Source organism: Nothoprocta perdicaria, unplaced genomic scaffold (genome assembly GCF_003342845.1).
Source record: "Nothoprocta perdicaria isolate Ctin4 unplaced genomic scaffold, notPer1 scaffold_33, whole genome shotgun sequence".
In the NCBI taxonomy this organism is placed as follows: domain Eukaryota; kingdom Metazoa; phylum Chordata; class Aves; order Tinamiformes; family Tinamidae; genus Nothoprocta; species Nothoprocta perdicaria.
The window spans coordinates 2,012,831-2,039,536 of record NW_020455566.1 but is presented as its reverse complement, the minus strand read 5'-3'; the positions used below and the strand labels follow the sequence as shown (position 1 = coordinate 2,039,536).

Sequence of the window (26,706 nt, the reverse complement as noted above, 5' to 3'; positions counted from 1 at the left end):
AGCTTTTGGGGGAAGAAGCTTTTGTGGAAGGTTTTTGGCGGGAGATAAGGCTGGGGAATGCCTAATCTCACCTGCTGCGTCTTAGCCCGACTGCTGCTAAGACGCTGTCAGCATCAGGGGACACCCAAAGCGGCAGAGCCTCCAGCTGCGGAGGCCCCGGAACCTTTTCCAGGGCTCCTGTGGCCCCTTCCCGCCCACGGCCCCTGCAGCGGGGCAGCGCCAGCGGCGAGGTTCCCAGCTGGGAACTCAGCGGGTCACTCCGCTTGGATACACGGACACTCGCTCCGGATTCAGCGGGACCCATGGCCTCAGGACGCGGCGGCGGGGGCAGCGCCAGGCGGTGCCATCGCGGGCCGGCACCCGGGGAGGGCGGCGCGGCGGGGACGGCACGGCGGCAGCTCGAGGCTCCTGCGCCTCGCTTCGCCCCGCAGGCCTCCCCAGCGCCGCTTCCCGGCGTTTCCAGCCCAAAAGGCTCCTCCAAGGAGCGCTCTGCTCCCCGGGCGGGTTCCGCGGAAAAACAAGCAATAAATAAAGAGAAATGACAATAATGAGAAGTGTGGCGGCGGCGGTACGTACCAGGGGCGCGTGGCGGGGCCGCGGCTGCAGCGCGCCGGGCCGCGCGGCCGCGCCGCCTCCGCCGCCATGGCTGCTCTGCCCGCGGAAGGGGACGGCCCTTCGCGCTGCCCACACGCGGCCACGGCGGGAGCGGCGGCTTCAGCTACCGCTCAAAAACGCGGCAGGGGATTGGCCGGCGCTGAGAGCGCGGCACGCGGATTGGCTGGCAGGCAGGCAGCGGGCCGCACGTGGAGGCCGGGCTGCCCCTCCGCTCGCTCACGTAGCGGCGCGGCCCCAATCCTCCGCGAGGAAAAGCGGCGTTTTCACCGTTTTCACCGTTCTCGCCGCGTGTGCGGCGGCTCCGCAGCATGGCCTCGTGCGCGGGGGAAGGGCGCCCGACGCTGAGGCGCTGCCTCGCGGTGCTCCGGGAGGCGAGCAGCGACAGCGAGCAGCTCGCGGCCCTGCTGCTGGTAGGAGCCGCTCCGGGCGGGACTCGCGCGAAGCGAAGCCGAAGCGAAGCCGAAGCGAAGCCGGGGGGGGGCTGTGCTTTTCATTGCTTTCCATTTACCTGGCCAGGCCCGTAAAGAGCCCGGCAGAGGCTTCTCTCGCGCTGCCCCTCACGCTGGTTTGTCTTGCAGGTGACCAAGGCGGTCAGGGCCGGGGAAGTGGACGCCAGGACCCGCCGCCAGATCTTCGACGCGATCGGGTTCACGTTGCCCAGCCGCCTGCTGGCGTCGCGGGAGCCGCCGGAGGGCTGCCCCGAGCACACCTTCCAGGCGCTCGGCCTCACCCTGCTCGCTTGTTTCTGCACCGATCCGCAGCTCGCCGGCCATTCCCAGATCCTGAACAAGATCCCCACCTTCAATGACGTCCTGCTTGCGCCCTGTAGCCCGGACACCTCCTCCATGGTGGATGACGTGTACCAGTGCCTGGCTGCTGTCCTGGCCACCCGCAAGGGCCCCAAAGAGCTGGTGTCCAAAGGCACCGTGTCCGCCCTCTGCCAGGCCTACGTGCGCCGCGGCGCCGGCTCCGAGCGTGCCCTGCGGCTGCTCGAGGGGCTGCTGGCCGCCGCAGAGGCCAGGTGCTGGCAGAAGGACGCTCCTCACCTCCTGGCCGTGCTCGGCCAGCTCTCCGACGACTTCCTCAATGCTGGGGACGTGTCCAAATTCGAGCTGTGCGAGGTCCTGCCTCGCTTCATCCCCCTGTCCCCGCCACTTGCGCAGGATCCGCAGGGCTCCGAGTGCCTGCACAAGCTTTACAAAGGGCTGGCCAGCATCCTGGGCAGCAAACTTGACCAGAGCCAGCGGGACCCGGCGCTGAAGCTTGCTGCCTGCCTCGTGCAGGCCTGTGGGTCAGACTGGATCCCAGCAGGGCGGGCAGGAAGCAAGTTCTTGGCCTTGCTGGTGAACTTGGCGTGTGTGGAGGTCCGCCTCGTTCTGGAGGAGCCAGATCCCGTGGATGTGGAGGGCAAGAAAGAAGTGATAACTGCCTGCTATGTCCTTATTGAGATGGGGATCCAGGAATGCCTGAATGAAGAGAAGCCACTGCTAGAAGAAGTGCAGAAAATGCAGCTCTTGAGGATCATGGAGGAGGCATTTGGTGCTGTAATATTCTACTTGAGACAGGTAGTGCACAGCCTGGACATAGTTTGTTTTATGGCAGTTCACTGTGGAGTTTTCGTTTCTGAGGTAGCTGGTGAGAACAGTGTCTCATTTTCTGTCTGCTTTCTTCCTGATGCAGGTTAGGCAGGAGGAGCTGCATGACCCTTTTATATTTGCTTCTGTTCGAATCCTTGGAGCCTGGATGGCAGAAGAGACATCCTCCCTCAAGCAGGAAATCTGTGAGCTCTTGCCTTTCCTGGTTCATTATGCCAAGAAGCTTTTTGAAGAGGGAGAGGCAGCTGCAAGTCTTCCCCAGCCTGATGGGACACCGGCTGGGCTCGGCAGCTCCGAGGGCTCCCGCTTACCCCAGGATGCTCTGAGGTGGGTATCCTAAGCACAGAGTTGGCACATGCTGCTGCCTGAGGTGTTTCAGCACAAACAGGCTCAGCTCGAGTTTCTGTTCTCCATTCTCCGTGCAATTCCAGTTCTGTGTACTCCTTTTTCCCCAGGTGTGTGGAACAGCACGGCTCAGACCCAGATCTCTGCCATCTTCCTTGTATTTCCACTCTTTCCCTTTCCAGATTTCTGCTCCCTGGCTTTTGCCATTTAACAGCAGAGGACAAGCCCCGGGACATCCTCATCTGCGAAGGGGCACCAGCGCTGCTGTGCGAGTACTTCCTGCAGCAGTGGCAGCTGCTGCTCCGAGAACTCAGCTCCCCGACTCCGCTGACGAGCACTGAAATGAGCCTGCAGACTCTGTGTGGCATCTGCTTAAACCTCGTCGTGACTGCACCAGACCTTATCAGGTAACAGGCCCGGAGCCTCTAGAGCGTGTTTGAAGACTGTCAGTGTGACGTGAGCCTGCCCGATCTTTGCTGGAGAAGGGGCATCCCTGTTTTCAACGCCAATCACATTATTTTTTGGCCACTATGTTTAACCTTGACATTTTCAGGTGCTTCTGGCTCTGCTCAGGAAATGTGTCTCAGGGTTTGCTTTCTTTCCAGGCGAGACGAATGCTTTTCCTCTTTGATGGACATGTTGTTGAAATCTCTGCCAATTCTGCTACCGCAGAAAGATCACCTGGTTCTAGCAGCCAACATTGCCACTCTGGGCTTGATGATGGCCAGGATTCTTGCAAGTTCAGCAGGTAAGAAAAAACTCCTGTCACTGTCAGGGTTGCCTGGGACTCTTGTTTCTGGGCAGAGACTGGGCGCAAGTGCTCGGGTTGAACAGAGCAGATACAAGGGAATCGGCTCCAATTTTGCATGGAGCTTCTGTCTTCAGTAATGTGATAAAACAAAACCTAAAGGTTTAGGAGGAAGGAGAAAGGAAGGAGGATGTACAGAAAACACAGCAGAACAGTGAGCTGGGAAGCAGTGTTAATTCAGAGATCTTCCTCTAGAGCAGGAATATATGGCATTTTCCCCCAGAAATAAAGCTCTGCCACAGGCTGATCCATAGGAGAGCCTCTCACTTCCATTAATTCCCTATTTCTTTCAGTCCTGCAGGGTACCTGTCCAGCGAAGGAGTTTTTCAGAGCCGCCATCCGCTTCCTGGCCGAGGCGCACGACGTTCCGGGCCGTGGCCAGGCCGTGGCCGTGGCGCCCGCCTACGAGGGCGCGTGGCCCGACGTGCGCGAGCTCTGGCTGCTGGGCATGCAGGCGCTGGCCGGCTGCGTGCCGCTCGTGCCCTGGCTGCCGCGCGCCGTCCTCGAGGCGCGCTGGCTGCAGGGCCTCGCCGCCGCGCTGGCCCGCGGCGCCTCCCTGGACCCCGAGCTCCTTGCTGCTTTCCAGGGGGTCTTGGCAGAGCTGGCCGGGGCCTGTAAGACCTGCAAGGAAGTGATCCTGTCGCACCAGGGGCGGGAATGGGCCAATCTTTATGGAATGGCAGTTTTGGAACAGCGTCTTTCTGAGCAGTAAAGACCTTTTCGGCAGCCACCTGGAGTGGAAAAGAAAGCCAGGCACCTGCACAAGGTGTGTTGAGCAACTGTCCCACACCCTCAGGTGCTGGAGAGGGACGAGAGACATTTACGTGACCAAATCTCATAAAATTAGAGCAATGCAGCAAAGCTCAGCAGGATTTGCTCAGTCTAGATCCCTGGTGACCAGGACAGTTGCTACCCCAGTATATTTCAAGATAGACCTGCTTGACATTCTGTCAAAATGTCCTCATTTGTAGAAACAACCCTGTCTCTACAGGGCAAGAAAACACTGTATTCCTTTACAGTAAAGGAAGGACATATGTAACATCGTATACACAGGCATAGGTTGGAGGGGTAAATCTGAGCTCCTGTGCTTGTGCCACTGACTTTGCAACGGGGACGGGAACAATAGCCTGGATGGGGTGATATTTTTGAAGGCGAAATAACCAAAGGTGTTTTTGGCCACACCAAGAGCTCCGGTTTAGGCCGAGATCTGCTACTTTGAGACACTTCCACCAGATGTCAGTGTAGGAGCTCTTTAGGAGCGAGGCTGAGGCGGAAAAAAACAAGGCACAGGGTAGACTCCCATGAAAAATCAGAGACAACCAAAAGAGGAGTTATCCTGAGAGGATGCTGAGTCAGGGTGTTTTTCTAATATATTTTTAAGTCATTATTTTATGAAAGCAGATTTCTTACATAACCAAAGGCGCCTGCTGTCTACTGTTCAGGAAAAGGATCTTTCTGATCTTTCCAATTCAGCTCTGAGAAGTTAATGCAAGTTGAAACAAAGGTAGGTGCTACCAGAAGAGCAATGCAAACCCAACAAGCAAATGAGCCTGCTGGAGCTGGAAGAGAGCAGTGCTGCGATTTGGTGTRGGCTGAGCCTGCCCTCGCTGCCAAGAACACCTCATCCCTGCAGGAGTCATAAATGCATTTCAAAATGTCCAAAAAATAAAAACACCTCGAATATCAAATGCTTTTGCTTTGGCTCTTCGTTGTCCTGCGTGCTGCTCTGCCTCGGAGCTCTGCCATTGACAGAAAGCTCCTGTCCGTGTAAATATGAGATGGGCACCTGTACTGAGAGGGACCCCTGTCTTCATGCTGGGCTCCCCAGGGTTGGTGGCACCGGCTCGGCCCCTGTGATCCCTGTGGGATCTGCAGGAGCCCGGCCAGGCCGGCGGCTCCGTCGCAGCACGTCCCTGGCGAGGAGCAGCAGGGGCTCCCAGGTGGGTTTTGCCACGGGGTCCTGGCACCCGTGGCCATGGAGTCTCCATTGGGAAGCTGCCGGGGCCACGCGGGGGCGGGCGGTGGGTTGGAGAGAAGCAAATTCCCAGAGCACACCCACCACTCACTTGTGAAGCGCCTGCTCATCTCAGCTTTCTGTCCCTGCTTTGCAGCATAAGCAGCAGGTCCCGTTCTCCACAGGGCCAAGATTTGTTATCACTAGCACTGCACACAGTTGTGCTGTGCTTATTCACATTGCTCTTTGTGTATTTTTATTCCTGCGAGTTCTGAAATTGGGTTCAGAAACCTCTAAAAAAGAAGGCAGCTTTCTCAAAGCCAGCCCGCACTGCCTGAACAGCGGGGATTTGAGATCTGCTTATGAGTTTATGGTATTTCACCATGACATTGCCTGGAAATGTCAACACCAGGCAGAAAGCGCATGAACAAACACCAGCCCGGACCCTGTTGATACCACTTGTTGGTGAAGTTCAGACAAAAAGTTCTCACACCGATGCAATCAAGTTAACCCATCCAAATACCGTGAAATTGTGTCAAGTCTTTGATACTCTGAATTTAAACAGGTCACAGCAGCCAAGCCAGAGGAGCAGGGGGATCGGTTTTACTCAGGTGCATATCAGCTTAAAAATAAATAAATAAATAAATAAATAAATAAGAAAACATCACAAATGAGTCTCTACTAAATAGAAGTTGGATCTCTAAAATATCTTTTTCAGCAAGGACCACCAGGCCAGATATAGACGTTAACTCATATGCTGGGGCTCTGCTAGAACAGAAGGAAGATGTCCAGCATGACAACTGGTAGGTGCTGTGCAAGCAGAAGAGGAACAAGGGCCCTTCACTTAATAGTGGTTTAGATCTTTATCCCATGGTGCAGCCTAATAGGAACATCTGGCTCAAAATGCAAACAAATTTCTAACTGCACCGAGTACAGCTTCTACAGCATTCATTCCTTTTGTAAATCTTTGTCTTTCATCATCAATAATTCACCTGTAATACTTACAGACAACAATGAAAGGCCCCTGTACAAGGCTGCAAAGACACATTTAATTAACTTCAGTCATAGATCAGGCCTGAACCAATGGGAAAAAATACAGTGTGCAAGTGATGCAGTATTAAGTTCCATTTGCAACAAAATAAAGTGCTGTTGTGCCTTGATTTGCCCAGATTCTGTGTCAGGATTTGAGGGATCTCATGGATGGAATAGTCAGTTCTGTCCCAAGCCCAGCATTTGGCCAGCATCACAAGCAAGCTCAAGCAACCAGGCAACTTGGAGCATTCTCTGCTGCAGGAATGACACAAGCCGTGGGACACGATGGCATCACCGCTTCTCACACCCAGTCCTTCACAGGGCTGTTCACCAGTGCTGCAGAACCAACGCTGCAACGGCTGAGGATACTCAAAAGAGCCTTTTTAGTCAAATGACTTGTCATCCGCATTTTGGTGGAGAACATTTGCTCTTGTTCACCAGCAGTGGTGTCAAGACTCAGTAAGGTAACTCTTGGAGTGGAATGGACTTGGTTGGAAAAAGAGATCCCTTTCTGCATACCAGATGGGCAAAGTCACCTTGAGGAAGCTGAGGGTAAGGTATGCTCCAGTCTCTAAAAATCAAAGCAATAAAAACTCCGTGTGGGGTCAGTAGAACAAGTCGGTTTGTATGAAAAATACCCATGGATTACACCAGTATGATGCTAGATACCAAAATGGTGTCTCTGGATTAAAACAGTGCATGAATGTCCATCCACCCTGTTAACCTAAGTACCATATGAAAAGGCATCATTACAGTTCGATTCATCTTACAAAATGCTGCCAGGGAAAACCACATCCACCCGGACACGCTGCATTACTGCACATGTCCCAGGAACACTTGGCCTCCGTGACACAGGGGAAGGGCAGCCCTGCTGGCTTGCCACATGGGATGACTTGTTTGGCAGCAGCCCAGTGCTTCCTACATCCCACCTGCTCAACTGCTCCGACAAGATTTCAGCGTTTTGGGCCAGTTTGGGCCAGTAGGCAGCTGGCTGTCTCCTCCCCAGGGAGCGTGAGGCGAGTGCTCTGCACAGTCCGGTTGGGGTTGCTTCACACCTGCACACCTCGGCCATGCATTTGTATCACCTGGGCTCGGAGCATCTGGATCCCACTCAGGATGGTCTTCTGATGCTCCATCAGCGTGATCCCCAGGCTCAGGACATCTCTGGAAAACAAGTCCCACATCAGCAGTGAAAAAGCCCTAATGGGCAGTGCCCCTAACTCCAATTGCTTTACAGGAAGGTGCATGGTGGACTTCAGACTATCAGGTTATTGCAGACCTGTAGGGAAAATCACCAGCCTACTGTACCAGTCAAACCAGTTTGAAGTTTGACAGCAACCCAGGGGCAGTACATGCCTTCAGTCAGGTCCTTACCCAGGTCCCTTCCCCACTGAAAGACTAAGATAGTCCTGTACTGCCAGGAAAATAATATATATCTATTATCTGTCTACCTACCTACCTATCTATCTATCTATATATATATGTATACAAAATTCAGTAAACTGCGCCTTGATTTGACATTGTTTCCTGGAAGGGACATGTAACTCTATTCCTGTCAGCAACTACATGTTTAAATATCAGTTTCAGAAACAGCAGCTGAGATGATAGCACATGCCACCCAGTCCACCTCACTGAGCTCTTACAGACATGTTTTGGAAGATCTGTGCTTCTATTTTATGGCAACTGACCGTAATTTAAAATCAGAGCTTGTTCACACTGCATGGGCTTATAGATAGGAAATCTTTTAACTTACTGGACTGTCATCCTGGCCACAGATTCCAAGTAGCAGTAGCCTGCAGCTGTGAAGTTATCCTTGTACCTGCCCATTTCTATAGCTTCCAGCCACTCGCCCACAGAGCTGAAAGACGGGAAAGCTGAGAAAGTACGTTCGGTGAGGGGAATGGACGTGCTGTGGGACCTGCCAACATAGAGAGGCACGTGAGGAGAGGAGGTGCTGTGGGACCCACACCTGCAAAGCTGCGGGCAAGGCAGGAAGGCAGCAGTCACCTGGTGCACGTGGAGTTGGGGCACTTTGGAGGCTCTGGGCTCTGCACCATCTTGCTCAGCACGTTGTGGATGTGTGAGAACTTGGGTCTCTCGTTGCGCTCCTTCTGCCAGCAGTCCAGCATGAGCTGGTGAAGAGGGGGCTGGCAGTTCATTGGGGCGGGGAGGCGGAATCCATCTTCTATGGCCTTTATCACCTGCAAGGGCGGAGAGGAGATGGAGAGGAGATGAGGAAACATCTCTGAGCTGTGGGGGCCAGAAAGAGACTCTAATATACACTGCATACAAGACCAAAAAAAAAAAAACCCAACTCCAGACTGGGAGAGTCCCAGAGGAGGACTCCATGCAAGTCCATGCACGCCGTGCACACTGTTAGCAACACCCTCATCTACCACATGCGCTGCTGCAGGACTCACATCCTGGTTGGACATGTCCCAGTAGGGTCTCTCTCCATAGGACATGACTTCCCACATGACGATGCCAAAGCTCCACACATCACTGGCAGGGCTGAAGTGGTGATACTGGATAGCTTCGGGGGCTGACCACAGCACCAGGCTCTTGCCACTCTGCCCAGGCAGAAAAAGAGAAGAAATTATGTTCTCGCACACAAAAGAACCAGGCAATAACGGGCACAGGCAGTTCCCACGGCTGCCATTCACTGGGCCCTCAGCCAGCACCACAGGGCAGATGTGGAACAGACCCATGTACCCCATGCAGTTTTAATACCAAGAGAAAAGTTTAGCCTCAATTTGTCTTAAAACAGCCATGCAACAGTATGCTACACAGGAGCACAAATCCTGAAATATTAATGGGAGAGAGAAAGTCTCAGGGAAGAGCTGATGGCATTTTATAGGTTAATATTTAATGAAACCTGTCTCCGAGCTCTGCAAACACAGTCCCCTCCATGCTGGCTTGCTCTCCTACAGCTAGCACCCCCTTGCAGGCTGCAGGGCCCTTCTGCACACGCAGTGACAGACACTGCAGCCCGGGTTAATGAGCAGCGGGGGGTCCTGCACCCCAAAGCCAGGGCCCCTTCACTGCAGTGGGAGAAGCTGGGGTGGCCAGTGCTCTTTCTGTGTCCCCGAGCTCCAGCATGTGCCAGCATCAGGGAAACTCTCCTCTAGAGCTCTGCAGGCAGCGTCACCCGCTCCGGACAGGGTTACCTGCTAACAGTAGGTGCTCATTTGATTGGAAAAAATCACTGCTTTAAAAAATATTAATGCCTAGTTAATGCAATAAATGTTAATGTAATAAATTCAGCTGATGCAGGAGGCCTATGAGCTACTGAACGAAACATTCTAATGCCTTTCAGCTAAGCACGCTGTACCTCGACTTCTGCACTGTGGAGTGAAATGCATCCAACTGGACTGCGAAAGCATCGGGGATGCAGGCAGCAGCCCAGAGTGGGAGCTGCAGCCTCTCCAGGACACAGTGCGGCTGCACAGGCAGCGCAGCCGGGCTGGAAATGCGGGCAACCGGAGGCTGCCAGCCCAGATCCACGTCTGGGGAGCCTCAGGCAGCCTCTCCGAGTGTGTGTGAGCACTTAAGAGATGTATTGGCTAGCAGAGTTGCAGAGGTATGAATATGAATTGTGTAGGACTTAAACTCTTGACTGAAAACTCTGAATTTCATTACAAGTGATAAAATAGACATAACGAACCCGGAGGCTGCCAAAGCTGCCTTCAGCCACCCGCCAGTTCACACACACATGCACCAAGGATTACAGTAAGAGGAGAAAGAGTGCTGGAATGCCAAGGAGCTCCATAGCTAAGAGCGGTTGGGTTTTAGCTGAGAAGGAAACTGTTAAGATGTGAAGACTGCATTCATACATGAGTAAGAGAAAATGCAAGCCTAGGAAAAAATACTGCTTCTGGAGTAGGATTGCTGCATCTATTATTAACTCCAGCTGTGAAAGTGGCTGGCTTCGGATTTGATCCCTATTCAGCATCAGAGCAGGCCTGCAAACCTCTCCAATGATGCCAGGCCTCAGTCCAAGCGATCCTCAGCAGGGCTGTGCACCAGGGAGGATCCAGTTTCACAAAGATTTTGTAGCCATTCCGTCAGCATTTTGCCTTTTGGAAGCACTGAAAGCAGAGTTTGGAAATGCAGGAGTGTCAAAGCAACAGGAAGCTCTCTGCAAAGTAATGCCAAGCATAGGTAGAGATGTGCAGGACACCGGTGCTCACCCTGGTTGTTCTCTCTTATTTATGCCTCTCTAGGGGGCAATAGCAGAGGGCTGAAGTCTAACAGTTACTCCGTGTCAGGTCCATATCTCTGGGTGTGCTCCTTTGCCTATGGGCTCAGGCTTGAAGTAGACTTCAGATTATCATCTGGATTAAACGTTTCTCTCTTCTTTCCTCTACATCTGGTGAGGATGGGGAAAACGGGGAAAACTGCTACCACTCTGTGGGGGGAGATTTCTTCAGCCTTATACCTTAAGCAAAAGATATCCATGATTTTTACACTAGCAACAAAAGAATTTGTTTCTAATTACTGAGTAAAAGACAGCATTGTGCTTTTCTCAATCTTTATCAACTGATCTAGAAAAGAGATAATCCAAGTTCCAAATTGCAAACAAAAGAATAGTTTAGAAATCGTATTTCTTAAATAGCTTGTTTGGTATTCCTTAATAGCAGCTGTCACTGTCAGCCCTAGGCACCTGCAGAACATGCACTTTCTCCTCATACTGCATGAAAAGCTACTGCAGCACTGCAGTAAACTTAGTGAAAGACTTCAGTCTTCCACATCTCTGCTCCAGTGCAACACCCTGAGGGCTACAGGGCACCTACAGCTCACCAGAGTGGTGAAGATGGTCTCCATTTTGTCTTCTTGTGGCTGTCTGAAACCAGTTATTTTGCAAGCCAGATTGCTGTTTACAAGGACTTTGTGGGCAGCGAGACTTTTATGTACGTAACCCATCTCTGCCAGGTACTTCATGCCAGAGGCAATCCCTTGCAACATGCCAATGAGCTGCGTGGCCGCGAACTGTCCCTCATGTTTCTGCAAGAAAGGAGGGGAAAAAGCTTCAAATCAATGATGCCCAATTCAGGGAGAAAAATAGAGGCACCACCACCTGTGCCCGAGTGGGTGACGGGCCCCAGCGGTCGACAGCAGCTCCCCCAGCACTCACCCTGAGAAAGGAATCCAGCACTCCGTTCCCCATGTACTCCATCACGATCATCATGGTGCTCCCTGGACAGACAGGCAAGGAGCATTTCATTTCTGCTTCGTGCTGCAGGCAGCTCAGTGCTGATATCAACATAAATGCAGAGCAACCTTCCAGCCCTCCAGATGTTAAATTCTCCTTTTGCGGGTATGATTTAAATGCCTTGGGTGAAGCCAGGGCAGTGCAGGAAATGAGGGCAGGTCTTCCAACACTCACAACCTTGCCCTCAGAAACACACATTAAGAAAACTAGAATTTTCTGGCTGAAAATCTTGCAGTAAACACACTGCAGCATAACTCAACACCTTAGGCTGGACTTTAAAAATACCCAAACTAAACAAAACATCCTGCACCGAGAAATTATCCTGTGAGTGCACTGCAACAGTCAGGGCTTCCGAGGAGGTAACGGCAGCATAAAGCACTGCAATGCAGAGGTGGGCTTTACCTCGCCCTCCGAGAAACCTCCGCCAAGGATCTCTGGCACCGTGCGTCACTCGGACGAGCACAAGAGGCCACCTTTACCTCTGGTGATGACTCCCTCCAGGCGGATGATATTGGAGTGGTCAAACTGGCCCATGGTGCAGGCCTCGGCCAGGAAACCGTGTTTCTGCTTCTCCGAGCAGCCAGCCCGCAGGGTCTGGATGGCAACGGGCAGCTCTCTCTTACTGGGCAGCTTCAGACATCCCCGGCAGACTTCTCCAAACTCTCCTGTGCAGCAGAGAGATAAATTAAAAGCAACAGTGGCCGCGGCAGCACATCCCTCACATCCTGTTATTAAACACCTTGCACTCAGAGAACCCCACAGGCAGCTGTTCTCTTATCATCCCTTTCTATGCTGGAACAGACCCCACTCTCCATCATTTTCAAGCCACTAAAATGAGCTATGCTGAAGGCTGACATTATTTATGGCTTCCGCAGAGATCTCGGTGCATTCTGGAGCACAAGTGATGTTTTGCTGTGTACATGAGCAAGGTTTTCCCACTGATAACCGGAGGTTTTTCCAATCCACAAACTCAGAAGAGCACAGAGGCCTTGGTGGCCACAGCCATCCATAAACATCTCTGTAAAATCTTTCCATCTTTCACCCTTTTGCTGAACACACGAACCTTGACACAAATTTAGGATCAGTGTGGGACAGTAAAAGTGTGTGATAATGCAATGAATTTCCTTGTACTCTTCCCAGCTCCACTGGCCATACTCTCCATGCTTTGGCCAAGTATATACCAGAAATTTTTTCAAGGAAAAGATCATCCCACAGCCACCAAGTTTGTGCTCCCCAGGTCTGACTCATTCTGCCCTCAAGCTCACCGCAAACACAAGACCTGCTAACAAGAGTTAAGGCCACGAGTGTTTCTGCAGTGTTTGAGGCAAAGGATCCCACTCTTCTCAGGCACACTTGACTGCAGAAGCTCACAATTTCATAAAAATACAAGGCCAGCATTGCCTTTACATGAAAAAAAGGGAAGATTTGAAAGGCTTTGAAAAAAGCTTTATTGATTTGAAAGCCAGGTACCTATTAGATCAGCAGTGAGACAAATGCACTCCTGAAGTCTCCACATTTAAATGTCTTCCTAGCTAATTTATTTCATGATTTAACCAACATCAATTTGTTTCTGAAATATATCTGGGATTACTGTGTTAGCTGCTCTGCTCATCAGCAGCTAAAAACATTCCACTCAACAACGTCCTTTAGGCTGGTAGGCTAAACCCCTCCTCCTTCCCTGCCTCCATCTCTCGTTCCCAGCTGAATACATCTTTAGGGGAAAAATGACAGAGAATAATCGTGTTTCCCATGTTCTGGTGCCCATTAGCGATTAAAGCTTCAGGATCCAGCGAGGGGATTTTAATTTGCTGTAAGTTTTAGGCAGTGAAGTTGATGAAAATCAATAAATCATTAAGTTCACATATTTATAAATAGTTTTTGTGCTGCTGTCAAACTGCCCAGATGCAGATAATTGCTGATGCTTTCTGGTACGCTCCTCACTGCTGGCTGCATTTAGTGCCTCTGAAGGACAATCGGGAATGCTGCAGCCAGCTCTTCTACTAAAATTAAACAACTCTTCTCCCACCTCCTTGCTGGGTGCGAATGGGGAATGTCCCAGTGAAGATGGGAGCCTGCAGCCACTGGCAGGTGGCCACTGCTACCTCAGCATAGCCACGGATGGAACAGCAACACCCTTCAGGAGAGGGGCCTGGAGCCATTCCATGGATGTGGAACTTGCCTGTGCTGATGATCCTCTCAATTTTAACATTCGAGTTATCCAGTTCCTTGGCAAAGAGGTGCACGGCCTGCATGGGGTCTTCGCAAGTGTCAGGGTTGATGTACGTCCTCCTGGTTGGTATTTTAACTGCAGGAAAGTGGGGAAATACATGAAGAATGGATGAGAAATGCGTGCCAGGCCAGTGTCCCAAGGCTCTGCCCAGCCAGGACGGGATGAGCGTCCAACATTTCCACATCTCAGCGCACTTGACCTCTTGCCACGTGCCCTGCACAGAGCACAGCGGTGGCCCCGATTTCCACGGGCTCCCACCAAGGCCCTAGGGGACGGCTGCATCCTGCAGTCTTAGTGTGAGCCCCAGGCTTGGCTGGGGGATCTCCTTGTGCGAGACGAAGAGGTCTGATGGGAGAGTTGAGTATTTTGGACGAGAAAACCGCAGAGCTCTCTGGTGATGAGCTGCCAAATGCCTCCTGGAAGGGGTCACCACATAGGGCTTCTCTTCTACCTTGCATGCCACTTGCAGGTGGCTTGAGAAACAGCTGTATTTCCCCTTACTCTGAGAAGAACTTTGCAGGAAACACCTTCTGCAAACTTCTGAGGGCAGACAGCAACACCCAAGGCTCTTTAAAGGCAGATGAAACAGCAGAGGCTCATCTGAAAAGCACACAGGCTCTGCTGCTTCTGAAGTGCTTCAAGGAACAGAAGAACACGTGTGTGTGCAGTGGGCATAGGCTAGGAATCAAATAAATTCATCAATCCTGACATTTGAATTTCCTTTGGCAATTGTTGTCTGCAAAATCACTGCTGCTCAATAATCAACAGTAACCCCAGAAAGCAAAGCTATATTCTCATGTACCTGTTTGTGAAAAGCTGACAGAATAATTCATATGCCATGTGGAAGCCTGAAAGCATCTCCATCCCCTTTGGCATGCCAGTGACCTGTGTGCAGGAAGGACGGACACTGGCTTATGAAGCTGTCAAGCCAGCTGTCTCCAGAGAGCCATGCTGTGCTGAGCTGCGCTTCTCTGGGATAACACGGGATGACAACACTTCAAAAACAAGGATTCAAGACTGCTTTGCTGAGAGCTGGGTTACTAATATCAATAAATACAGAGATTCCCACACAATTAGACAGACCACGGCGGCCAGGCTCCACTTACAGTGGAAGTACAGCTCCTCATCTCCATCCTGGCTGGCTTTGCTGTACCCGCACTGCCTGCAATGAGAATTAACATCCATATTATTATCTGGGCAGCTGCTGTTGCTTCTCTCCAGCTTTGAGGGCTCCAAGAGGCTCGCTGTGCATAACAAGTCCCTGTGAGGGACAACCTGGGGCATTTCAGATGTGTTCCAGTTGGGAGCTCCACAGCCCTAACTGGCATTAGTGCTCTGTACTACCCTCTCACCGCCCCGGCACAAACCCCAGGGCTCCAAGGGGGTCGTGGTGGTTGGGGTGAGTTGTGATGGACCTGCCAGCCTCATGCACAAGCTCAAGTCTTGCAGAGCCAGAAGTACCGATGTGCCAGGCCAGTCCCCTGCTGCTCAGGACCAGCCTGGGGGAGGTCGGTGTCACCTGAGCGCCAGCAGCTCGCTCCTGCTCTGGACACAGCGCTATAGAGTTGCTAATCCGCACTTCCAGTTCCTAAGTGTTATCTGTTATAAACTGTCCCCCTCATTTTAGGCTTCATTTGGTCTTCTGAGTTAAAAATTACAGGTTGTTAAACTGAGACACCTGTCACATAAGCACCTCTGCGAACCATTTCATATGTTCTTTCTGCCCTGATGAGAGGAACGGCAAGGATGAGGGAAGGATGAGTTATCCTTCCACTCCACAGCCCACCAAGCAGGGCAGCGCTCCACAGATCGTCTTTAAAAGAGGAAATAAAATCCCAACCCTCAGCTTAGGAGAGCTAGCAGGGACATTTTAGGTAATGCCCGTGTCGTTCAGGGATCTCGATGTGCCCTCTCTGCCTGTCCCTCCCGCCCCATGGGGCGGCCTCCGCAGCACAGGATGGCTGCACAGCGACAGAGGACTCGGTCTGCCTCGTGTCTGTGCTCCTCCGTCCAAAGGAAGCCACAAACCTCCTGTGCTCTGGAGGCAGGAACAAGAGCTCGGATTAATGCAGGCGGTGGAGCCGGTGGGAGCTCTGGCCTGCGTGTGCCGGGCACGGCGATGGCCAGGAGGCCTCGGCGCGACTGCGGCACGGCCACCACTCACCTCCTCCAGACCATCACGCCGATCACCATGGACACCAGCACCGTCAGCCCCGCGACGGCCACCACCACAATGATCAGGACAGGGTTCTGCTCGCTGGAGGCCACCGTCACTGCCGGGAGGGAAGGAGAGAGGGTCGGCACCGCCGGCAAAGCGGCAGATCTCTGCTCCTGAAGACGCAGCGAATGCACAGACCGGGGGACAGGCTGCCAGCTTGCTGCCACCTCCGACAAAGAACCAAACAGGGAGGCAGCTGGTGCCAGAGACCTGCTCCAAGCTCAGACCATGCAATGGAGACCCCAGCCACCCTGGCGAGCACTAAGGCAGGAGAGAGACGCTTCTGAGGACTTGTTACCCCCCTGTACTGGGGCTCCGTATCCAGCACACAGGGCTCGTTATCCAGATGCACCAATGTGGGCGATGGGCTCCTCTGCATGACAGGACAGGGCCTAGCAGCAAAGCCAGCCCCTGTCCTCACCCGAGGCTCGGGGGGACATTCCCTCACAGGTGCCAACAACTGTTTATCATCCTTTAGACAATTTGCATTCCGGTTCAGCTTTGAACGTCGAGCCGGTGCAATCAGATTAAGGCTGGGACAAGGCTGAGCGCACGAGCAGAGCGGAGCCCGCCACGCTCCCCGTTCTGCTAGGCAGCTCTAAAGAAATGCTCCCGTTTTGCAGGGGGGAGACATATTAAAATTTATGGCTTACAAATGGTTTTCCTTCATCACGTTAATCCTTTCCTTTCCTGCTTTTGCAAACAGGAGTATTAGAAAGCTACATTCTATATAAAATTTTTATTGGATTCAATTCATTCTGAAAACGTCTTCTGTGTGGTAAATGGATGCAATTTAAAGCCCTGTTAAACACAATCTGTGAGAGTCGTACTGAGCCAGCCATCTCAGGGCTTTCATTTCCAGCCAGGGTGGGTTATTAAATGAAACCCTATGATCTCTCCAAGCCCTCTTTTAGTCAGTGAAATAAGATGCTTCTGGACTATAGTTACGTATGGAAACTGAAAAGGAAGAGCCCCAGCAAGTGATACCGATGCTGGCTGATCTTACTGAGCAAAGTATCCAACAAACTGAACACCTGAAGAATCAGGCGTTCGTAGGTTCTTAAGGTGTTAAGGATGGGAGCTTCATTGTGTATCCGGGACATCCACAGCAGAATTTCCAGGCTGATCTCTGTCTCCTCTGCTCAGACCATGCAGCCAGCAGACCCTTTGCTCTGCAGCACTCTTCGAAGGCTGCACAGCTTAGCAGAGCAAAGAGCAAGGAACGTGCCTGAGAATCCTTGCCTTCCAACATCTGGGCGAGGGCCTCATGACATGCAGACAGCGAGATCTGCTCCAGCATCGACATCACGCCAGTGGAACACAAAACCCCAGCCACTTTGGCTCTGCTAGGCAGTCTCTTAGGCAATCTCAGTAGAAAATCCAGCGACCATGTCCTCTTTCTCTCTCAACACCAGAGTGCAAGCAGAGTTGATGAGCCAGCAACCCACATTGCCCTCACTAATGCTGTACTGAGAAGAAGAAGGGCAGTAATCGCCTGGACAGGCACGCCAGCACTAGCAATCTTGTTAAAATAGAAGAGGAAAATGCAATTAAAGGAAAGTGCCTGGAAAATATCTGCTCTTAGATCTCAAACAGCAAAATCACTCACACTCAAAAGGGAGGGCAGTATACAGCACAGATGCTGCTCCATGAAACCAACAGTCTCAGCTACGAGCAGTGAGCAAGGAGTGTCCCCACGACTCAGCTTAGAATATCTACTAGCTGCTTGTGCATGTGGAAGAGTGATCTGTAATAAACCTTGTTAACACTCACGCTCTCCTAAGGTTTCCACTTCAATACTAGGACTGTAATTTCCGTAGTCCTGTGAAGATGATGTCCGGATTTGGAAAATGTAGAGGGTGCCAGGCTTCAGGTTATTGACCGTCACGGTGGTTGATGTGGTTTTCACAGTTGAGTAACTCTGATCTCTTTGATCCTGTGAAATAATGAAACACCAGAGATCTAACTGCACTGACAGCTGCGCCATGGAGCAGGCAGAGTACTGCTCTATCTTCACTTTGCCTCTGGGTCCCATCAGGACACTCTGTCTAAACATAAAGCCTTCAATAAAAAGAATACATTTACTAGATGTCTCATTAATAGAAATTACACTGAAAGGTCGCATGAACTAGCAGATGGACCAGATGATGCATTATGAAGACAGGCGGAGGAACGGGTGACGGGGAGCAGCTGTACCGCCCTGCAAGGCTCCTCGCCGTCCCCTGCTGCCCCATGCCCTGAGGCTGGGCTGCTGGCACGTGGGGCTGTCTCCGGGCACGGCCGGAGGGTCTCACACAGCCCATGGCCCCCGTGGAAGCAGCTGCAGGGCAGCCCCGCGGGCAGCGCGGCACAGAGCAGACACAAGCACCCTGATGCATGCATAGGCAACCATCCCCACGCTGGCATTCTTGCAGTCTCACACTCCCATTTCCTAGGGAAAAACAACCCCACCGTATCACAGAGCACTATCCCTGCATGATGGGACACTGTCTCTCTCTCGGGCATATAAAGATATTAGCAATTTCATACGTCAGCTGGCCATGAGCCTTGCACAGTCCTCCTACCCCCAGCAGGCCAGCAAGAGGGAGAGCTCCGAGCAGGCCGAGGGCTGCACGCAGCAGGGAGCAGCTTGGGGCGAACACCCGGCTTGGGTTTTTGATAAAGGAAGGAAGCTACAGGGAGATTCATTAAACTCAACGCACTTCAGAGGCACATCCCTGCCGGAGAGCGTGCACAGCGCCAGGAAAGGGGCGGCATGAAGCTGCTCCAGCATCAGCAGGGACTCTCTCGAGACCCAACAAACATATATTAGCACACACTGAGTAATCAAAGTTGGCAGGTGCATTTGCTTACCAGCTCTATTCCCTGGCTTTTTATTCACTCGTCCAGCTACCTACAGAGTTCTCTGCTCTTGACTAAGGGGGAAGAGAGAGACGGCCAGAGCCTTTCGTTCAGCAGCTGTTGAGCACTGAAGGAAAGGCCGTGCTCTGCCTCTGCAGGCTGCACTGATGAAAACTCTCTACTACAGAAAGAACTTGCATTCTGCTCTTCATGTAGCAGAACAGCCGTTCTGAGGCTTCTGCTTCACTCTCCATTTGAAGAGCCAAGCAAACCATAACCTTTCTGTAAGCTCCAGCAGAACTTCCAGTGCTTCTGCACATCTGCCATTTAATCTCATTTTCTCAGCTGTGCCTCAGAAAGGTCACTCTCACACTCACTGCCGAGCTGCCTGGCCAGCAGCGCTTCCAGAAAATCCCAGCTTTCTGCTCTAGTCACGTTGGCAGCATCACTAGGGACATGTCAGGAGCAGCAAAACAGGTGCCCATCACCACGTCCTTGCTCTCCTTGGAGAGAAGCTCTGCCGAGCCTCCGCACCGGGATCTCACAGGAGAGACCTCCCTCTCCTTGCTCAAGGGCTGCCACTCGGAGCAGGGACTGGCCCGGAGGAGGGTGCCTGTTCAGGGCAGTGGAGGAGGATTTCCTGGGCTGCAGGGTAGGTGAGCAAACATGAGTGAAAAACAGGGAAACTCGTTATCTGGACTATCCAAAAGACTCACAATGACCGCCAAGGTATTCGAAATGATAATTTACAATAGGAGGTAAAAGAATGATACTTGGAAACCAAAGCATCCTTTCTCCCTAGCAAGGAGATTGGTCTGCCTCCGTCCCCAGCCCCAAAGAGGTTATCTGAGGCCACGTCGCAGCAGAGCGGGCAGCTCCCCGGCCACGCGCCACTCTCCAGGCCCAGCGTCTCCTGGTCTCTCGCACACGTAGGCGCTGTGCAGTCATTAGGTGCGATGATCAGCCTTGACGGGGTCTGCGAGTCCTGCTCTCTGCCACTAATGGCACAACTCACAAGTAGTTCATTATGCTTCTCCCAGGCTGGGGACGTCACTGTGAAATGTATTTTCTATTTGATATGCTTTTCCCCTTGAATCTCCATGGTGAAAGTATGGCTTTAAAAGCAAAGATTAGGAACTAAGTTGATTTTCATGTCAGCATCAAGAGCCTCATTTCAGTGAATAATTGCTAAGCCATAGTTTAAGTTCCCTATCCGAGCTTTGGGCTGCAGGAGAGTTTGTTATTTCACATACGCTGTGTATCACATCGCTGCAGCCCATTTGCAAAGGAATTACTGTATTATGCTTCAGCATTTGCCCTCACCCACAGATTCCTCCCTTCAAATCTATCAGATGTTGAAGATCGTATTAATATGAATCAGCTTCAAGGTATCTTGTTTCTAAATACAGAATGTCAACATGTCACCTGCACCGTTTGCCTGACGTGTAATCAGTTTCATAACGAGCCTGGGTACACGCAGATAAGGTAATTTGCAGAACTGTGTCATAAACTGCATTTATTTTGATTTACAGTATCTCCCTGCTCTCTGCCCACTGGTATTTCTTCTAAAATTCTCAACCCACAGTGTCTGCCAAAGAACAGCTATTTTTTTTTTAAACTAAGAAACTGCCATAAAAATGTTTGCTTGTATCCCCTCCAGGGTGGAAGGCCACTTACAGATCACTAGCCTGAAGTTCCAGGTTTGGCAGCATTCAGTCTTAAGGCAGCAAGGTCCATAATGTCCTTCACTTTCTAAGAAAGCAGGATGGGAATATGGTGTCACCTCATCATTGATCTAGAAGCACTGCATGGTTTACCAGAGCAGATTGCACAACACTGTTCAAGACGAGAAGGTTTTACTGGCCCCCATTCAAAGTGCTGCTGTTACCTCCAGAATGAAACCTCCACAATTCCTTAGTCCATGTGCATACACACACACACACACACACACACACATATATATATATTTTTTCCACCACTGAACACATAAAAGTAGATGGTTTATTGCCAACAGAAGCAGAGATGCAGGCACCAACATCAGTAATAACCACTGCACAAATGACAGGTTGGGCTGGCTATCAAGAGGAGAAGCAGGGAACCTCTTTGGGGTGTCACATAAATCTGAAAACCGAGGAAAAGGATCTACCTTTTCATAGTACTTGATTTCATACTCCGTGCTGTTGGCGGCCAGGAAGCCGGGCTCCCGCCACGACAAGGAAACACTCTTCTGTTCAACTCTGTCCGTGCGGACGTCAGTGACGGGACTCGGCACTAGAGAAGCAGAGAGAGGAAAGCAGCAGATGAGCAGGCAGCCCTGGGTGAGGGGTCCCTGTGCCAGGGGTCCCTGTGCCATTCGAACGTTTGCCTCCAAGTGCCCCCTCCCGTGGCCGGCACCGTGGCAGAAGGAGCTCTGAGCACGGGGTGATCTGCACCATTAGCAGTTACAGACGCGGAGCCACGCGAGGCCGGAGGCGGCTCCGGTGGCCCGTGGCGGCTGCTGACTATTTCTGCAGAGTGTGAAATTCAGTCTCCGGGCGGCAGGGCTGGGATGAGGCACGAAGCCTTCTGCAGCCTCCCCCAGCCGCTGGCTCTCCACCCACCATCCCGCTCGCCCTCCCAGGCAGCTGGGAGGACGGCAGAGCTGACCGTCCCACGCACTGCCGAGCGCACAAGCTGCGGCCCAGGGAAGCTGCCTGGTTATTTCGAGCTGGCACATGCTCCGCGCTGAATCCTCCTCCCTGGCGTTTGGGCTCCTATTTAGCTCATCTCGCCATGCGAGACACCCTGCCAACTATTTTCATTTTAACCAGGTTTGGCTCAAAACAAGCTGACTTCTCCGGTACGAAGGTAGGCGGCTCGCTGTCCTCAGCCATCCTCAGGCTCTGGCTGAAGGCAAAGCCCTTGCTGTTTGCCACAGCTCCACTTTGCTCTGCCGCACCGATCCCCGCTTTCCTGGAGTCATCCAGCTCTCCCACACCTCCTCTTTCCCCGACCCCCTTTCCATGCCTGTGAGCATCCCAGTTGCACTGATGCATGTGGACATTTTAACCAGTGCCTGGGACACGTGGGTGCTCAAGTCGGACCTCACCCACACAGCCTGTCCCTCTCTGCACGTCCATAAACCTGGCACGAGGAACGAGTCTCCCCATAACCCCCTGTTAAGCGAGAGAGGCAAGAACATGTCAGAGTGGAGAGCTGCCAACTTACCCCCCACCCCGGCTGCCTCCAGGAACCCCCCTTTTTGGTGGCTGCCCAAGAGCCAGCGCCAGGCTGTGGCTGCTCCCACGACAGGAGCCGGAGCTCAAATTCCAGGTCCAAGCCCTGGATGTCTCCTTCTCCCTGCCCCGCTCCTGTACCTGTACGTGCTGTCAGTGTCACTGCTCTGTAGCCCAGAGTTACAGCTTGGGAGGCTCTCGCTGTGACGCCAATTTGCTAAGTGTCTCTTTCAAGTGATTTCACCTTTAGTCCTCAGTTTCCTTGTGCAAAAGGAAGACTGGAAATATTCTGTAGTTTGCAGGACCACTGCAGGCTCATTCAGCTGGTCCAGTCCTGCTTGGCCCCTGGGGAAGGAGGGTTTGCAGGTGAGGGCATCTCCATCCATCCATCCATCCCAAGGCTGCAACAGCTCCTTGGCAGCAGGCACAGGAGAAATGGGCCAGTTCTCTCCTGTCCTGCTTCTCCATCAAACCAGGACATTGGCTTGACCCTGGCTATCCCACAGAGACTCCTGCGGGAGAGGAAGAGTTCCTGGAAAGTAAACTTAAGTACCTGTGAAATTTCGTATTTATCACTTTGCCCATTCATCTCTGCTGAAGAACAAAGTTACGCTGATGTTTTATTCATGATGATTTGCTCCTTGGCTCCCAGTCCTTTCAGATTCTACTGAAAGGGCAGAAGAGGACCTGAACAGCAGCCCAAGACACATGAAGAGCAAAAGGAAGGCAGGGAGCCCGGCGCGTGCCTGTTCATTCATATGAACTCTTCTCCCACACATTGCTTCCCTTTTACTTCAATCTCGCTAAATACTATTTGGCATTAAAAAAAATTATTCTCCAAGTAAATATGCTGGCCCCAGAGTTGACCTTTAAGAGGATATGCAATTGTCTGCATGTGGAGAGGGTGGAACAAGTTCACTCCAGCAGCACAAAGTGAGATAAAAAGGTTATTACTGTTCCAAACAGCCCAAGCAGAACGGCACTAATTCCCCAGGCGGCTGCATCATAAAGCTGCAGTGCAAATGAATGCAGAGGTCTGGATCACTCTCAAAGACCAAAATTAAAAGGCAGAGCTACAGGGATTTTCACAAGCATTCATCAGGTAAACCTTTTCCCCACGCCAGCAGTGCACACGGCGACCTAGCAAACGCTTTGCACTTGCCAAATCTCTCTGTGCTCCAGCACTCCATGGCAGCATTTTTGGTTATTTGGGAGCGCTCTGCTTTGTGCAAAAGCGTTACAGATTCCGGCCGCTAAAGCCTCGCCCCGGCTTTCACTATAAATTCACGATGTCAAGTACAAGACAAGGTGCCCCAAGGTGAGCTGCATCATTCCTCTAGCACAGCAATTCTGCAGAGCGCTTTCTGCTGTCACTTTCTTCACGCGGGGCTGCATTACAGAGCACGTGAAACTGCTGGTGTCAGCAGCAACCTCGTGTCAGGGAGGCTCCCGAGACCTTAACGCTGCCCTCGCAGCGGGCAGCCCCGCGCCCGCCTCTCGTAGTTCACAGACCAATAATTAGCCTGAACAAATTGGCACCTGTTTTGCGGAGGTTTTCCTCCAAACTTTGCAAATCGCACCTGATTTCCACCGCAGCAGAGCCACACTTCGACAGCACAAGCCATAATACAGCACTTGCTGATGGAGAAGAGCAAGGGGGAAGGACATTCGGGTACAAGAAGCATCGCATCAAGATGGGAAAAGGTGTTTGTCACCCCTTAGGACAGGGTGAGGAAGGCAGCACCTCCATCGGCCTCGGATGCTCGTATGGCACATGGGGAGCAAGGATAATCCCCACTGCCAGCCCCTGGCATCCCAGTGAGCACTCATAACCGCGCCATACAAACCGTCAAGCGACACAGCCTGTTAAGCAGCACGCTGCCTTCAGCTTAAACTCTGCTCCTGCGATCCAGAGTTAAGTGCTCTTTGTTGTTTCATGCAACCACCATCCATAAAATATCACAGAGACGCCCGGCCGTAGCTCGCAGTCTGCCACGTTACTTGGTCCCAGTCTTTCTCATTTCTAAGGAGACTGAGACAATTCGAACGGACTGGATCAGCACCGAGCACGGCATATTAATAACAGGTATGGTTAAGGACAGACTGATAAAAGCCAGCGAGAGGTCCTCGCTGTTAAAGTTGTCAGGAAAAATTACGCTCACCGAGTGACTCGCGGTGCAGCAGAACTCACACTGGGTGCCAGGCACTGGCCCCAAACATGTTTAAAGGGGATTAAAGAAAATCACATAGACTGTAAAGCAGCTCACACAGTGGAAAAAAAAAGTCCCCCATGAATATTTCAAACTCCCCTAACTGTGGCTCTACTTTGAAAAGCAAACATTAAATTATTCACCGTTCTGCCTGATTTTATAAACTCCGTTCCAGTGTGCGCAGCTTTGCTCTTCAGCAAGCAGCTCTCGAGACAGGCGGGCAGACAAGTCCTGGCCCTGCCACCCTGCCCTGTGCCCAACCATGTCACCGCAGAGAGACCCGATCCCGGCGGCCGGGGCCGCATCCGCTGCCCCCCTGGGTGCCCAGACCCCCACGGCAGCGCTCGGAGGGACCCGGCAAGCAGCCCTGCACCTCGTGCTCGTCCCAGGGCAATGGCATTTACTGGATAACAAGCACCAAGCTCAGCAGCCAGCTGCTGGTGGAGACAGAGCCCTGTAATTACAGAGCAAACTCTCCTTTTTAAGCTAATCCAGGAGGGAGCCTCTCTCGCTAACACATTCCAGCTGCCTCTCCTGCCACCCTTGGCACCTGCACGTGAACCACAACAAGGGAGAGCATATGGCGAGCGCGGAGCGAGCTGCAGGCAGGCGAGGACGCTCCGAGGAGCGTGTGCTCGGCCGGCATGAGGCCGGCACGTCGCTGCCGGCAGAGCTGGGAGAGCACCAGGGAACCCAGGACAGCAGCGCGTGGCACCGACCCGCCGCGCGCAGCCTCCATCCCTCGGCCCGTCCCTGAGCACCGAGGACGCCTCCCCGCGTCCTTGTGGCTCCCCCAGCACAGGGGACGTCCCCAGCTCGCCCCGACCATGAGAGGAGCCTTGTGGGTTCCCAGGCAGCTGCTCCAGGTCCCGCTCTTGCTGGCGAGCAAGAACCACATCCCATATTCCAGAGCCCTGGCACCACACAAGCCCCATCTGCCCAGCCCCGGATATAAGAGGGTGTCTCAATAGTGGCTGCGTTATTAATTTGCAACAGATTTAAAAGCTCTTTAAGGCAGGAGCCGATCCCTGCCAGGAATATAAATGGCACTGTCCCACGGCGTGCATTTATACAGCTAATGTGGCCTTGCTCCTGCAGGTAAACGGCTCTGTTCTCTCCTCAAACTCTTTAATTTAGCCCCACGCTGGGGCCAGATTAGAAAAAAACACAGTATTAATTTTGCCTCCTGCAGACTAAATAGCATCTCTCCTTTTCCCCTACAAATCCCACGAACAACTGCTAATTCCCTCTCGTGCACACTGAAAGGGAAGGGCAGGGTGAAAGTTGTGCTCACAGCTATATTTAGAGGAGCTGGGATCTGCTAGTTAAATAAGGTCCTGTTTCTTTATTATTTTTTTTCCTTCAAACCTGCATCTCCGGAGCCAGAGCTTTCCTGCTGCTGCAGACACTGTGCCCTAGACCACGACAGAGCAGCCAGGAGGGAAGTTGGGCCCCTTCAGCCACCTCCAGTCTCACCTTCCTGGCATCTCCAGCCCCATCCAGCGCTGATGGGCTTTGAGGAGCAGGGGAGTCACTTGGGCTCCCAGGATGGGATCCAACTGGAAGGCAGCCTGCTCCGAAGGGCCTTTTAACCCATCTCATCCATCCAGCTCGTGCCGAGCCAGGACCAGGCCATAAAGGGGCCTTGGGGACAAGGCTCAGGGGTCCTTCTGGGACAGCCACGTGCTGCTGCATGGGGGACAAACACGTCACATTTCCCACTGCAAAAAAACCATTTTTCCTCTGCAAATCCATGCCTGGTAGCGAGGCCTGCAGCACCCTGGGGCTGCCTCGTGGGCAGGCACGAGCCTCTTGCCTTAGAGGGGTGCTACATGCAGGCCAGGTCTAAGACACCACTAAAGAGGTGACCTCTCCTCCCTTTTTGCTGATAAGCACAAGTTAATCATCGCCGTCATTTTTCACATATCAGATCAAAGCAAGCAGAAGGAGGTCACCTTACAGTCTGCAGAAGGATAAGAAGAACAAAAGCAGCAGCTTGGACATGGCCCCGCTCCCTGCAACTTGACAAGGGACAACTGCAGATTTAAAAAGTGTGTCTCCAGAAGCCTCCCAAGCTCAGGAACTTGGCTGCTCAGCTCATTCCACATCCCCATCTGCATCCGGAAGCTTCTCGCCTTCACAAGAGACGGTGATTTTGAGCAGATTACAGGATTAATTATGCCGTATTCTTTATGTGCATTTCCGCTCCTGTAGGAGTAGGCAGAATTGAGTAAGGGGCTGAGATTCCCACGTAGCCAGAAGAAGAGCTCTACTAATTACTACACTTAGAGCAAGGGCATGTGTTCAAACTGTGAACTTGCTGTTTCACTCCAAACGTTTGCTGGCCTCACCGTATGCAAGGCCCAGGAATGGCAGGGATGCTCCCAGGATGCCAATCCCGCTCACGGTACCTCTCTGGAGTCTCTTGGGG

The 26,706-nt window shown here is 52.3% G+C and overlaps 2 protein-coding genes across 5 annotated transcripts in view; one reads left to right on the top strand and one right to left on the bottom strand.

The window, feature by feature from the left end:
• Nucleotides 1-850: 850 nt before the first annotated feature.
• NCDN (neurochondrin) lies at nucleotides 851-4,918 on the top strand. The gene is made up of 6 exons (XM_026043334.1): nucleotides 851-1,025; nucleotides 1,194-2,180; nucleotides 2,296-2,537; nucleotides 2,738-2,962; nucleotides 3,161-3,303; nucleotides 3,657-4,918. The coding sequence occupies exons 1-6, from the start codon at nucleotides 924-926 to the stop codon at nucleotides 4,073-4,075; spliced, it is 2,118 nt and encodes a 705-aa protein (XP_025899119.1). The 5' UTR covers nucleotides 851-923; the 3' UTR covers nucleotides 4,076-4,918.
• Nucleotides 4,919-7,398: 2,480 nt separating this feature from the next.
• Nucleotides 7,399-26,706, bottom strand: part of EPHA10 (EPH receptor A10) — a 34,609-nt gene continuing 15,301 nt past the window's right edge. Inside the window, exons 5-16 of one of the 4 annotated variants that reach the window (XM_026043328.1) lie at nucleotides 20,997-21,121; nucleotides 17,783-17,945; nucleotides 15,956-16,064; nucleotides 14,898-14,953; nucleotides 13,741-13,866; nucleotides 12,041-12,226; nucleotides 11,484-11,545; nucleotides 11,150-11,353; nucleotides 8,770-8,919; nucleotides 8,357-8,550; nucleotides 8,103-8,258; nucleotides 7,399-7,513 (exon numbers count right to left, since the gene is read on the bottom strand). In XM_026043328.1, the coding sequence (XP_025899113.1) occupies nucleotides 7,399-7,513; nucleotides 8,103-8,258; nucleotides 8,357-8,550; nucleotides 8,770-8,919; nucleotides 11,150-11,353; nucleotides 11,484-11,545; nucleotides 12,041-12,226; nucleotides 13,741-13,866; nucleotides 14,898-14,953; nucleotides 15,956-16,064; nucleotides 17,783-17,945; nucleotides 20,997-21,121 (1,646 nt within the window). Of the gene's footprint in view, nucleotides 7,514-8,102; nucleotides 8,259-8,356; nucleotides 8,551-8,769; nucleotides 8,920-11,149; nucleotides 11,354-11,483; nucleotides 11,546-12,040; nucleotides 12,227-13,740; nucleotides 13,867-14,893; nucleotides 14,954-15,955; nucleotides 16,065-17,776; nucleotides 17,946-20,996; nucleotides 21,122-26,706 lie in introns of all 4 variants that reach the window. The other 3 variants (XM_026043329.1, XM_026043331.1, XM_026043330.1) reach the window with 3 other exon arrangements.